General features: G+C 41.7%; 1 protein-coding gene across 1 annotated transcript in view; it reads right to left on the bottom strand.

Annotated features, from left to right (window-relative positions):
• MDGA2 (MAM domain containing glycosylphosphatidylinositol anchor 2) overlaps window positions 1-14,947 on the bottom strand; it is a gene marked incomplete at its 5' end in the record, with an annotated part of 252,942 nt that overhangs the window by 221,377 nt on the left and 16,618 nt on the right. Inside the window, one exon of the mRNA XM_027795564.2 lies at window positions 2,272-2,446. Within this exon, the coding sequence (XP_027651365.2) occupies window positions 2,272-2,446 (175 nt within the window). The remainder of the gene's footprint in view (window positions 1-2,271; window positions 2,447-14,947) is intronic.

Genomic DNA, 14,947 nt, shown 5'->3' with positions numbered 1-14,947 from the left:
TCTTATGAGCTTTTCTGTAGTGTACAGGGCTTTTTTTCTATCTTTTTCACAGCTAGATCCAATCTTCACTGGCACCTTAAGCTTCCTGCAGCAATACTGTGTGTCTGCAAATATTTGGCCATTAACAGAAGAAAATACCCAGTGAAATATGAGTCTGCATACAAAGGCAAATCACCTAGGATTTGATCATAGCTGGGACCTTAAGTTTGTCATGTTTCAGAAATACATCACCTGTATTTGAGGTATATTAGCAATCAGCATATGATGTAAAAACCAAAATTAAAGATCATCTGTATTTGAGGTATATTAACAAGCAGCATGTGATGTAAAAAACAAAATTAAACCTGTAATAAATCCAAGACAGCAAATCCAAAACCACATATTAATGGCTAAACAAAATATGCTACAAGAAAAAGCCATATTCCAGGAGGAAGTCTGAATGAAATTCAAGAAAAATACAGATCTCAAAACCCAATCTCTCTCAGCCTTTCCTGTTCAGACCACGTAGTATTCCAGTCATGAGACTGCTTTTCCTGCCAACATCAGTTTCACAGCCATGCTTAAGATTAAGAAGTAAGGAGAATTTAACACATGGGTGCTGGGCTAAGAGAGAAATGCTTTAACGGCATCCAAAAGAAGAGGCTTAAATGTTTGCTCTTGGGGTTTGTATTGAACAACTACAGAGGGCTGAACGACGTGCCTTCAGCAGCCGTGTGTGCGTGGAGGGCTCAGAGGGGCAGCAGTGCCGAGACCACAGCCGGCACCGCTGAGTGCTGCCTGGACCAGGCATCCTGCGCGCTCCTCACCACAAACCTCGCGCCAGCCCCGTGACAAGGAATGCTGTGCGTGGTGTGCTTGTGTTCAGTTGTTGCAGTTGCCTGTTCACTTATTTGACTCCAACAAGATAATGAGCAATCACTTCCTAATTCAGTTATTGTTCATAAAGGATTGAGAAATTTGGCACTGGTATGTTACAGCTTGTTAAGCACTAGGCTAAATGCACACTAGGTAAGAAAATCCCCCAAAAGGCAGTTGCCCCCCTCCATCAATCAATCCCATAACTAATCCACAACAACGTTTCACCACTTGGGTCTCTAAATTAACATAGATCCTGAGATACATCTGACAGAGAGAGGGCACTTTTGAGGAAACACAAGCCCAATGCCTGTGTAGTCATAGGACTTGAGAGACTAAAGGGTTAACTTCAGGTTCTAGTTATTCGTTTAACTATTTATGTGGCATGTACACATATCTGTTTACACGATACTACTCGCATTAGAAGAGTCTCCAAATGTACATTGCAAAGACTTTCTCTCTTTGGAGTATGTCAGACAGATTTTGAACAGTTTTTCTTTATCTGAAGTGTACACAAACCCACAGTTGTTTGAGGCATTCCAGTCTTCTCACTTGCCAGCAGCTGAGTCCAGTCACACAATTTACAGACTCAGACGCAAAGGTTACCACTAAACCTACAGCAATCAACTACCTGGTACAAGCGAGAGCCACACTTTGTCTGACCAGCCCACTCACTGACACTGCAGTCTGTGCAAGTCAGACTGGGCTTTATTAATTTTTATTATTATTATTCCATTTTGTGCATTTATTGCAGTATGATGTTTTCAATTGTTTCCTCTTATTCTGTTGGCTTTGGTAGCCAAATCCATCGTAATCCCAATACTTAGTATTTTTCACTGGCCAACATTTCAAGTGCAGCTTTTCAAACTGGTTCACAGGAAGATGAAGAGATTGACATTACAAAAAAAACCCAACAACAACAACAACAACAAAAACACACACCACCACCGAAACAAAAAGCAGAAAAACCCAAACCAAGACAAAAAACTGTTCCACAGCAATTAAAGCAGAATAGCAAATAACATCTGTATTTGCTCCCATCTCAGTTTCGAGGGCAAATGCAACCAAATGTACAAGAGATTAAAGGCTGTGTGAGGTACCAGACCTTCACCCTGTGGAAGCTGCAGACAAATCTTCCTCTGATATCTAAGAATGCTGAGTCGTACCTGAGCTTCATCTTTCTTACAGAAGCATTGTGATTTTGTTTAAAGGTATCTCCATATGTGAGCAGCCCCACCTGACTTCCCTGGAAGCAGCCACAGGTCTTTTGACCATAAATACTCCCAAAAGAAACAGAATCCACCCTACAGTGCTGCTTAAAACCGGAACTCACAAAGACCTGGTCACTTCTTTGTAACGCCAGATATTATAAGATAATAAAAAACATAGTAAGAACTTCCCAAGCAGTTTACTTACAGTACACATCCACTCTTATAGACTTTATGGCTGGCGAACCCAAGCCGTTCTCAGCCTTGCAGTAGTAGCGTCCTCCTTGGTGCCGCTGAATGTTGGATATCCTCAGAGTTTCATTGAAGACACTTGAATCTTGAAATCTGTCAGAGGCACTTCCTGCTGTTTTGGTCCACCTGATCTGAGCAAGCACCAAAAAAGATTGTTACTTTAAGTCTGTAAAAGTCAGCAAAGTCCAGATCTCTTCACAAAATCGAGAACCGCATGTGCGGCAGTCAGGATTTTGTGTTGGAGGACTCGTGGAACTTCTCCAGCAAACTGAATAGCTCACGCTTTCACCCAAACACTTCACCCAAGAGCCCCTGAATAGTAATCTTGTATTTATCACCCTCTCTTAGAAATAACTGATTACTTTTCATGGAAACACCCTATAAAAAATCAATGCCACTAGCAGAGACACAGAGAACAACTCTATGCCACCATCAGTGACACACAACTGGAATGGCTGCAGAACAATTCCCTGTGAACAGCGACAAGCAGAGCTCACCAGAAAAAGTGGCTGTACTTGGGCACCAAACGTAGGTAGTCTTCACTGAAATCGTATTCATGAAAGATGAGGGCACATTGGAAAGCACCTTCAAAACAACTGATGGATTATCTTTTAGTACAATCCAATTTTAAGGAATCAAACGATCAGTTGCTTGGAACTGCAACAAACTACTTGCATGTATTTATTCAAATAGGTGGTTTGCTTTTTTAAATGTCATTCATAGCATTTACAGATTTCTTTACTCTGGTAATTATTTTCCAAAAGTGAAGACTTTTAAAGAGAATATTTTAATTGCAAAGCCATAAAAATGCCAGTAACAGCCCACTACAACCAAGAGGTGCACAGAGGTGGATATGCCCATTGCTAACCCCAAAGCTTGATGACCCCAGTCCTTGCCTGCATGACTCAGTGGGCTAAGCTGTCTCATCAAATGCACCAGACCTCCAGAGACTCCCCAGCTACCTCCTCCTCTTTCATTTCACCCTAATTCAATGACCAGGACAAGCAACATTCAGTTCCAGACCAAAACAGCTTTTTTAAATAGTACATTTTTCTTGCCTATAGAGGCCACAAGTGGGATGCTTGCATGAACAGGCGTTTATATTTCTTCTGAAGCTTCCAAAGCTGTCTCTTCTCAACCCTATCCACTAATTCTATGCCAGTATGAAGACCAACAATTCTGTAGTCACTGATAAAATGAGATTGACACAAGACAAGATAATAAATATTTGGCTCCTAGTTCCCAAGCTACAGTCTCCACAAAGATTGTCCAAAAGTAGTGAGTACAGCCATGATTTAAAGAACAGCATTTACACACTGATCCATTGGGATCTGCTAGGCAGGCTGTCTACAAGCAACCTTGAGCTGGACCAGACGTCGCATCCTTGGCAGCGCAGGCAGTGCATGCCTGCCACCGGTAGCAAGTGCCCATCTCTGTGCCCACTGGGCACGCTGTGCTTCCAGCCCTCTCCCATGTGAATGAAGGTCCCATGGCTGAGCCACGTGGCCCTTGGTGGGCACCGAGGTGGCCGTGTCACCTTGGCTGGAGGGAGATCATTCCCCCAGGGTGCAGAGACAATTGAGTTCCACCACTCTCAGTCCTGACCCAGGACCAGGTTCTGGATCCTAGTCACCTGCCGAAAAGCACAAGGTGGTCAGGGGTCAGTCTTCCTCTCATCGGGAACTCCACCTGGAGAGGACGGATCTTCTACAAAAGGCTCTTAACTGAAAAACTCATGACCAGCTGTAACACATGTAAATTCTCTCCCCTTGAAATAAGAGCAGGCGTGGGCTTCAGAGGCTGAAATTACAGCAAACAATTCCTCAAAAAAACTTTTCATTATCTTCCTGGCTTGTTAAATTCATAAGCCCGACTGGCTTTGCCCTCTTGCTCGGTGACCTGCATAACTCTCACATGGTTGTGCTGCTCTGGGATAAAGCAAATATGCCTGAACTCCACATCTACAACATTTGGTCTGCATGTGAGAGAGACGCTATTAGCACTGCTATATTTACCAGTCTCAATCTGTCTGTACTTCTATTCTAAACTCTTGGCTTCGGGGCTTTTTAAATCATCCATATAAATGTGCTGCAGGATAATTTTGGAACACACACTCAGCTTCTGCATGCTGCAGAATACAATTTCATCATATATATATCTTAAATACATTTAAAGTATTTTAAAACCGTTTCTAAGATGTTCGTTAAATCTCTTGTGTGTTTTATTTCCTTTATGTAATCAGAATTGTAAAAACAGCTTGATTTTTAACTGGAAAAAAATTAATATTATGACTTCTCTTTCCCTCCCCTTCCTCTCTCACAGAAAGTTTCCAGTGGAAGGCAGTCTGCCCTATCAAAAGAACATTTAACTTAAATAATGTGTTAGAAGTATTATCAGCATCTATGGAACTGGTAATGTTACATAACTTACACAGCTTTTTTTTGATACTGTCAGAGATTTATCATTTTTATCAATGCAAAAGCCTTCCACCTCCACTACATCTTAACATTGATATATTGATCTCTTTATTATAAGGAATTTTAACAGGATGCTGTTTTCCCATTAACAAAAGTAGAGATTTCAGCTTTAAAAAATTGATGTATACAGGTATGTTTTAGAGGAAAAGGGAGCAATTTATTTAAATTAACTAATTTTGTACTTTATATAGAGACCCCTGAAGAATAAAAGGAATACCTCAACTCGATTCTCTCTTAAAAGATATCCTCCAGGAATGTCCTCTGCTTTAACTTCAGTTCATTATTTACCTTAGCTTTACCTCAACATACACACAAAAGCACGCTGATCAATATTGCATTGTGATTTATTGAATGCACTGTGAAGAAAGATGACTCTCAAACCCCACGCTAACGCAGCAATCAAAAACTGGGCATAGGAAAGCCAGGTGTCTGAGACCAAACACCCCTTCAGAGAGGTCCTCAGTGCTTTCACTCACTGCAAGCTGCAGTTCATGCTTTGGGGTGACATCCAACGACTTTTAAAAGACTGAAACCACCAAATCAATCCTCAGAGGTGGAGCACCTCACGGCTCGAGTGTCCAAGCCCCCATCACTGCTTAACACTGTGACCTTCAGAGCAGATGCTGCCACAGCACTGACATTGTCCCATTTTCAAAGTGAGGACCAGTGGCAAAGGGGGACTGTGGGCTTGTGGGACATTGTGGCAGGTATCAGCCACAAATCCCAAAGCATCATCCACGATTCTTTATGGCAGAGGATTCAGAAAGCCTCTAGATGACTAGCTTAAAGAAAAAAAAGGAGAAAAGAAAAAAAATGCATTGGATTCTACATTCACACAGTTCAGATAGAGTATTTTCAAATAACTTGGCACAAAACAATGGCTCACCCAGATGCACTTTATTGGTGTTTGCAATTCATAATCTGCTCCTGTTTGAAATCTCACAGTTCCTAGTGCAGAAGCAGCACTGTGTGCTCTGTGTGTCTACTCAGATAGCGTGGATAGCATGAGAAGTAAATAAATACTGTTCCACCAAGAACTCAAAGCCATTCTTGCTTGTAATGCATTTTTAATTAAAAAGTGACGTCTGCACATCATGGCATACACAAATTGGACTAATAAATGTTAATCCATTATGCAGATACTCACTTGCTAGTTTCTAAGGATGCAATTTCCCAGATTACTCACTGTTACTCGAATGCACGCTTGGGAATCCCACCCATGCATTGTCATTGCTCTGCCATATGACTATGGTCTTCATTTACAAATTATTTTTTTTTTCCTTTCCTTTTCTTTCTTTCTTGCAAAACATGCAGGAGTGAAAAAAAATTATTTATGAACAATTCAATTAAAAATTTTTCAACTTTTACAAATTAGGAAATTATGACCCATCTTGCCCTATCACGACAGATGTACTTGTGTGACTTGTATATGCCCATAAGTTCCCGAACCATCAATATCTTTGACAGTGTATTATTGGCTTAAGCACATGTCCTAAGAGGCACAGTCATATTTCACCCTACAGCTTCAGTTTTCTCAGTGAGCTTTCCTGCAACTTCAGTAGGAGTTGTAGACTTTACATTTTAAAAAACACAGATTAAAATAACAATCTCTGGGAATATTTTGCCTAACTTTTTTCAGCTTCAACAAAGTAATCATGCCCAAAAAATAAGCAGCAGAATAAGTAAAATATTTAATTCTGACATTACAAAAATGAAACACTTCTGTTTTACATACTGTCTTCATCAAAAACAATAAATATTAAAATAACTTTACTCTGAAAACATTTTCCTTGGTTCAAAACAGCAACCACCACCAACCACCCCCCAGAATAACCCAACAAAAAACAATTTTGCAATGGTAACTTTTCTTTTTCCCATGGAAATGGTGGAAAATGAGGTTTTGAGAATCTTTTTCTTATACACAACACCAAAATCTGCCTAACGGAGCAACTGTAAGTAAATACATTCCTTAAAACACAGTCGGTGCTCGCATTGGGGGTTGGTATTGCATCCCGCTGCCACTGACTGCAGTCACTGCCTTCTGACATCAGTAAGGAAACATGGATGAGGAGAACCTCCCGATCACTGTTATAATCCCCAGATCCCTGCCTCAGATTAAAGTCCTCCTTTGTATGCAAACAGAGCCTTTGGAAAAAGCCATCTTAAACATACCCACCACCTCTCCTCCAAAAAAAGGGAAAAAAACCCCTTAATTTATTTTTCCATTATTATTTTTGTTCTTAGGAGAGCAATGACTGGGGCAGCAGCTACTGAAGGCAAGAAGCCCTTGCCACCTTCACAATCAACACCAAGAACACAGTACACAGCAGACGGTTTTTTTGGGGCCATGAAAGCGAAAGTGATTTCTGCTCCTTTAGTTAAGGAAACTACCTGGAGCAGTTTTGAACATAAGCATCCTCCCTGACCTCCTACTTCTCTACAGTGGGGACATCACCACGCTGCAGACCTCAGTGCCCTGTGCGGTGTACCCAAGCTCGTCTGAAATGGGGCAGCCCAGGGTCTACCACAGCCCTGTAGAGAGTGTCATATGCTGCTCTGTTGGACAATGAACAAAACAACAAAAAAAAAATACTCTATAGAACACACACACACACAAAAAGAAACTAAGAAAACTCCAGGAGAGTGCACTGGATCCAAGTTTGCATTGCCTGACTCCAGGGGAGGCCATTCGTACCTACGTGCGATAAGACAAGTGGAACATGCTTTGACCCCAAACCGCCTTTTTTTTCAGTGAGCTCCCCCTTCTCTTCCTGCAAGTCACACAGCCCAATGACAGCAGGGCAGATGTAAACCACCACTGCAGGAGTGGCAGGGAGGGATTTTGTTCGAGACGTATACAGGCCCAGGTTCACAGTGGAGAGCAAGTAATTCACTTCCAAGGTTTCTGCACAGAACTGCTCAACACCCTTGGCACAAATCATAGAATGGTTTGGGTTGGAAGAGACCATAAAGACCACCTATTTCCCACCCCCCTGCCATGGGCAGAGCCCCCTCCCCCCACCCAGGCTGCTCCCAGCCCCATCCAGCCTGGCCTTGGGCACTGCCAGGGATGGAGCAACCACAGCTGCTCTGGGCAGCCTGGGCCAGCGCCTTGCCACCCTCATGGGGAACAATTTCTTCCTAATATCTCATCTACATCTCCCCTCTTTCAGTTTAAAGCCATTCCTCCTTGTCCTGTCATTCCATGCCCTTGTAAAAAGTCCCTCCCCAGCTTCCCTGTCATTCCCTTTAGGTACTGGACCATCACCAGGTGGATTGAACAGCTCCTTGTCTGAACAGGTGCCCTCTCACTTGTGCCCAGACAAACACTTCTCCAGGGCCTTTTGATGACTCAAGGGACAGTCAAATCAAAGGTACACCTCCAAGGATTTCTAAATATTCTTGCCTCGGTCACCTAAAACAAGTCACAGCTATTCCTGCAATCATGCCCACAAGCCAGGAGATACAGCATGAGCACACCACCTTGCACTTACTTTTGCAAGGACATGTTTACTCAAGGAAATCTTGCACACTTTCACCAGGTCATTATCACCATACATGAAAGGAAAGCATACACATGTCTAAATTATGGGATTAGCTACCCCTGTACCTAAATGAAACGGGAGGGGGATGCTGTATTTTGATTTTTAGCAAACCAGAGGCAGCATGATGCAGCATGCCCGGTGAGAGAAAGGTTACAAAACGTTTGTCGTTACTGGAATAGATAGTGCTACAGGCTCTGAATATGCAACAGTGGTATGAAAAAATTCTCTTCCTATTTATTTCACATGATCATGTCTGAAATACTGGGCTTGAAACTGGCTTCAGGTAAAAGTATTGTTCATTGTTCAAAACTTCTTACGTGGAATATTAGAGTGGCAAAACAGCCATCTCGAAGCCAGCCCTGCTTACTGTGAAAAAATGATGACTCTCTATCTTGGGCAGGGCGAGAAAGTTCTCATCAGTGTGAAACCAAATGCAGGACTGGAGAGTCTTTGGTTTCCAAATGTACTTCTTAAAGTTTGCAATAGCTAGGATGCATGCACCTCGGAAGACTGGGTTTCATTGCTCCACACTTGGACCGCTCAAACTTCACAGAAACACAAGAAAGAAAACAGCACCGTCCCCAGGCCAGGCGTGCAACTGATGCTGTCTGCCTTCATGGGACGACTTGTGTGCTTATGTTTACACAAGCAGTAATGCTTCAACAGGCTGGCATGCAAAAGCACAATTTATTACTCATCTAACTAAAAGCAGTCTATGACAGTAACTGTTAGCATGCAGGACATGATCAGCTCTGATGCAGTGCCAGAGATCACAGAGAAATTGTTACTTTCCAGCTTGATTGCTTTAACACATAGGAAAAAAAAAAAAGACTTCTTTTATTCTCCAGCAGAGGAAAAACTGTGGTTATTAATTACAGAGAAAATCAGCATTAAAACCACACAGTTTAAGCAATTAAGTTCTACAGAAGAACTTTGTTCATAGTTCACTTTAGCTCAAAACATAGCAGTCACAGAGCGCTGTGGCTGGAGTCTATGGATGAAAACCGTAATCTTGTGCCTCCAAAATGGTTTTGCTGCAATAAATGAAAGGGTCAAGAAGAGTAACCGAAGACTTCAGCATCTGATAATGTGATAAAAACTATATCTAAGCTGGCTATTCCTTCATCTCTGAACTTCCTGCACTTCTGCAAGACAGATGATTTATACCTAACCTCAAGTTACCCAATGGTACCCAAACCCCACCGTAGCACCTTTGGGGTAACGTAGTACCCCAAAGGCAGGAGGTTTGTATGAACTGACACCCTATGCACACATATGACACATCTCATGGCTACTCTGAGCAAAACACAGCTCCTCCAAACAGCACAGCACAGCACATCCAGCTCCTTGTGTCAGGCAACTTTTATAGCAATCATGTGAAACATCATCGTATCCCCCCATCACCTCAGGCCAATCAACCTGCATGCCATGTACAACATGACACGTTGATCACGTACTGCCACTAAAGAAAACAGCAGGCCTGAATTCCAGTTTTAGGTCTGAAGACAGAAATCAGGTTATTATGTAGCAATAGGGTACATATACACACCTTAAGCAGTCCAAATTTGTTTTAATTCCTATTAGCACTAATAGAAATCTCCCAGATGTGAATGAACAGAATAGCCACCCAAAAAAAGACCAAAGATGGCAACAAATCTAAGTCCTACACGTGCCACAAACTCCTTCTCAGAGCTGGCACTGATTTTTACATACATATATATATATATTGATTTATATATACATGCTGCAAAGGTATTTGTGGAACTTTGGCACACCGCAGCTCAGCACCCGTGGAGCTGATGGAGCAGCATCCATCCCAGGCGTGCCACCAGGCAGCCGGCACAGGGATGGGGTAGTCCAGACCTGCACAGAATCACAGAACCCACCAGCATGGTGGAGTCCGGTAAGGGAAGGGTGTGCTTTAGGTAAGGACATGCCCCCCCAAAAATATATACTTTTTGTTGTTGTTGTTGTTGTTGTTTTGGTCTTTCATGTTATTTGTCCATTTGACTTTCAGAGAGGTTTTCCTCAACAAAAATTGTGTTTTTAAAAACAATTTCTCTGGTGCTACAATTTCAAGGCAGCAAGGTCACTTCACTGTTCTCAAATTTAGAAGGCTCATGTCTCAGTTGTTCCACCCAGAAACATACGTGTCATCATCAAAACTCTTGAAAATTAGGTGCCACGCTGGTCTAAGACATATGAACACCAAAAAATAAGAATTTGGCTTTCAAAGCGCAGAGGAACAATTTCTTACAGTCAGAGTCTGAAAACCTAAAGATTAGGTGGATGTAGGTGAAGAAATTTTTAGTGATCACTGAACAATTTAAGAGGAAATTAATGAATGGATCCTGAAGACAGGAATATTGCAGTCATTAGGTAAATTGGTAAAACAATTTTTCTTTAGATCTTCCTTACAGCACCTTGCTTAGTTGAATTAGTCTGTGTTTCTTTACGAAGAGGTAGTGTCTGGGGAAACATCGATACGTACTTTCTCAAAACATCTTTGAGTAACCTGTTAAATGATTAATTGCAGCAATTTATTCTAGTTTGACTATAATGTTTTTCCTTATGACTTTAAGATGTGTTTCACTGCTGCAAAAATTAGCACTTTTATACTGAATAATCGATACACATTTTACTATAAATATCTCACTGAAGGATGAAGTTTTTTTCATTCTGCATGGCAGGAAAATACCTTCCCCAGCATTAACTGGGAAGGACTGAGTTCAATGAATTTCATGAAGCCTTGTTTCTACTGAGTTCAGTATCATTTTTAAATTGTCAATAGCTATAGTACTTCAAAGGTCTTGCACCGTTATACTTTCCTGATGGGAAATTTTTTACTGTCCAACAACTAAATTATTCAAGGAGTTTCAGGAAACAATCCAACATTTGTGAATGTTGTATTTTTATTATTCTCTCAGCTTTTTTTAGGCAGCAGCATTAATTTGCTTCAAAACGAAATACAACTTTTCACCTTCATAATAAAGAACATAATCTAAGGGCAGAATGAAGTAGACAAAGCACCATTTGAATTCTTGGTTATTAATGTTTATGGTGGCCTTCTGATGTTGGTATACCATAAACACATGTTCATAACTTAAATGCTTGGAAATTCATTCACTATAGTTCTGGTTTAAAGGGAAATGCAAGACATTTTGTAACTTGTAGCTACTACCACTAGCAGAGAACTCAGCTTGGTGACAAGACCATCAGAGAACTCTGTGAAATTCACATCTAGACTCTTATTTCTCCTCCGGGACAATCTAAATAATACTACTCTTTCTTTTTTTTCCCCAGTGACAGAATAAATTGTTATTGTTGCCATACAGGTACAGTAAATACCTAAAATCCTTACAGTTTTAAAAAAGAAAGGCTGGGATAATCAAACTCACATGATTTAGGAAAGCAATGCTACATTAACAGAGCTGATGACCTGGAGGCCAGTCCTGGGAAGAGAACTGGGTCCAAGGACAAAGTGTCTCCAGTGATGCTCTGCAAAGGTTACTCCCTAGTAAGGCACCATCTGCGTGCTTCTCAGAAGCTGTGGTTGCTAAAAAGGTCTGGAGATATGGGTACCACAGCTAACCATGTGCTCCATGCCGTCCCACCACTCCTCTGAATTACCAACGAACCCAAAAGCCGAGAGATTTTTTTGGTTGTATAAAGCAGAAAATAATCAGATACATGAGCGCTTTTACATTGTCTCTACCTGAAGCTCCTAAAATTGCTCTTGGAATAAAATCTAAGGCGACATTCCTACTCTGAGGGTTATAAACCCAGGAAGATATTTAAGAACGGGCAAGGGTATAGAGAAAAGCCACAGTACTCATTAAAATAAGAGAAACATGCTCAAGAATGCAAGTGATAAACTCAGCAAATTTGCAGTATCAAATAAAAAATCAGGCAAAAGCAATCAACATCTTTAAGACACACATGGGGGACTGAAATTTGATAGCAGATCAATTTTCAACATAAAAGGCAAAGTTAAGGCAGTAATAAAATGGATTAAAAATCATTTTCCAATTGCTCAGCCCAAGATGTTTGTGCAAAACAAAATCCCCACCACCACACACACGCCCGCCCCTACCTACCAAGACATTTCACTAAATCAAAGTCAGCAGTGCCAAAGGACTTTGCCGGGGGTGCTGGTGGTTCCAGCACAGATCCAGGGATGTGAAACCTCCTCCTTGTGCTCCCCAGCAGGCACCAGCTCTGCAGCACAAACCATCACCTGGTAGTGGATGTCCACCACACAGCACTTCCGCACAACCACAACCAATGCATTGTCCTCACAGCATCCAAAGCCATAAAAACCCAACCTTACCCGAAATAACTCTTCTGAGCCTGGTTTTGAAAGCAAAATGCCTTACATGGCTGGTGGTCTTCTCTGCACAACCCTTCAGAGCCCTGTTTTGCCCAGATTCGTTACAACAGAACGCCGGAGCGGTACCAACCCCACCTCCTGGCACCCAGAGGTGATGCCTTCGCCCAGTTTGGGGACAGGAATGTGGCAGGGTGTGAAGAGAAGGACGAAGGTCTGAGGAGCTGCTATTCAACCACAGCACAAGCAGCAGTGGGAAACCAGAAGCCATCAGCTCCCCCGCTCCCAGAACTATATGTCTCCCTCAAGAGCAAAAAGGCATAAAAATGTGTTTCTGTCATTAAGCTCAGAAGACTGGAGTCTAAACAGTGAGAGGGAAAAGTGGCTGCTAAACAGGATTTTTCTGCTTTAAATACACTCTTCATAATAGAATAACGTTTCAAAGTGACAAAGCCATCTTGAAACCCAGGCAGTTTAAAATTGATGCTTTTTTTTTTTCCTTTTATAACAATCCTTGCAGGTATTACTTCTGCTTTTTGTTCTCTCCATTTCCACCCATTTCACTCCTCTGCAAGACCCCAGGGAGAACCAGCGTTCAAGAGAAACAGCTTTACAGAGCACACCCAAAATGCTATCAGAGACTTACAAGTAAACTGATAAAGCCAGAAGGAAACGTTTCTCTTCTGGCTTCTCAGCAATAAAAATCTTGGCTACTTCCTCCAACAGTCATTAGGGGAGATATTTTGGGGCAGACATGCAGCCTTTAAACTGACTGGCAAGTGTCACAAATACACATATCTCTAAATGAGAAAACAGAAGCAGCAGCCGCTGACGCCAGCACGGCTGCACGCGTGGTGAAAATAGAATTGCAACAGAAAGCTATTTCTGTGCAAATGGTGAATGCTACAAGGCAGAGACCTACATACTCTTACTATGGATAAGCCAACAACTGTAAAGAAAAATGCACTTGTTTTCCTTTTGTGCACAAACTAAAAAAAAAACCAACTTTGTTTCCAGAACATGCCTGTACCTCCAAGGGCTCCAGTGCAAAGTTTTGTGGATCATTAATTCCCTGCTCCTGCAGCAGCATGCCTGGCATTGCTTCCCCTCCTCCAGCAAAGCTCAAGTCTGCAGAGGCAGCAGACCCACACCGCGCCGTGCACTCCGACAGTAACCCAGACACGTTTTTGGCCCACCTTTGCTTGAACAAATTAAATCCACTTAACTGAACATCATAAAATGCTGGGTTTAAATGGCTCTTTTTCCACTACATTTTCTTCTGCAAATAGCACCGAGGTTATTGATTTCCTGCAATGCAATATCAGTGTGTTTACTTAAACTAGTTCCCATTTTAAAAACTTCATAAAACGTAATCCAGAAAAATCATGCTGTATTTCAAACACCACTGATAGCAGACTTGGTGCATGAAGAGACTCTGAGAAAAATCCCCTCTAAATATTGAAAACTGATGAGCACTGGCTCTGTCTTTATGTTCGCATTGGACCGTATCAGCACTTCCTACAGAACACCCTGCCTTGCATCCCTCCGAGACTAAAGATGCACACCTGCCTGATTTCCAGACATCTTTCTGAATTAAACCCTAAATCTCAGTGATCCAGTAACATTAGCTGTGCTGCATCTTCATTCCAAAGCAGCCAACACTCCTGCTTGCTGAATTACGCCTTACAATCTCATTGAGCTAAAAATGAGAGTGAGATCCTGAGATTTAGCTTGTTTTAGCTGTGATGACAAAGAAAGGAGATGACATTTTATTTTGCTTAAAAGGTGGGAGAACTGGGAAGGGGGTTAGCTGGGAGAAAAGGGAAAAGATAAGAAATCTTGACAAGAGAGAGGTTGGCAGCTCAGCTGAGAAGGCAGCTTGGTATGAAATGCTATCAACAGAACTTAAGGCCAGAAAAGATCAACAGCCACTGAGCACAAGTCACCGATACCGCATCAAGCCCATGTTTTCTTGTAACATGAGAAATCAGAGGCTTTGACTGAAATTATCAAACAGCAACATTTGATTATTTGGTTTTTTAAAATAACACTTATTTTCTTTCAAATTACAACATATAGTTGTGTTGTGTAACCAATAGTCACGAATTATTAACTACCATGATGACATGAAGTCCAGGGCTCTAAACTGATTCATCCATGGGAATTAAATCTATCCATACCTAGTTACCACAGACATGAGATACAACCTTTTGATCAGGTGATTCCAAAACACCGGACATGCAGAGGCTTCGAGGTTAAGCACATCCTACCTATACACTCCAG

Source organism: Falco peregrinus, chromosome 1 (assembly GCF_023634155.1).
Source record: "Falco peregrinus isolate bFalPer1 chromosome 1, bFalPer1.pri, whole genome shotgun sequence".
NCBI lineage: Eukaryota > Metazoa > Chordata > Aves > Falconiformes > Falconidae > Falco > Falco peregrinus.
This window is presented reverse-complemented; position numbering and strand designations above follow the sequence as displayed.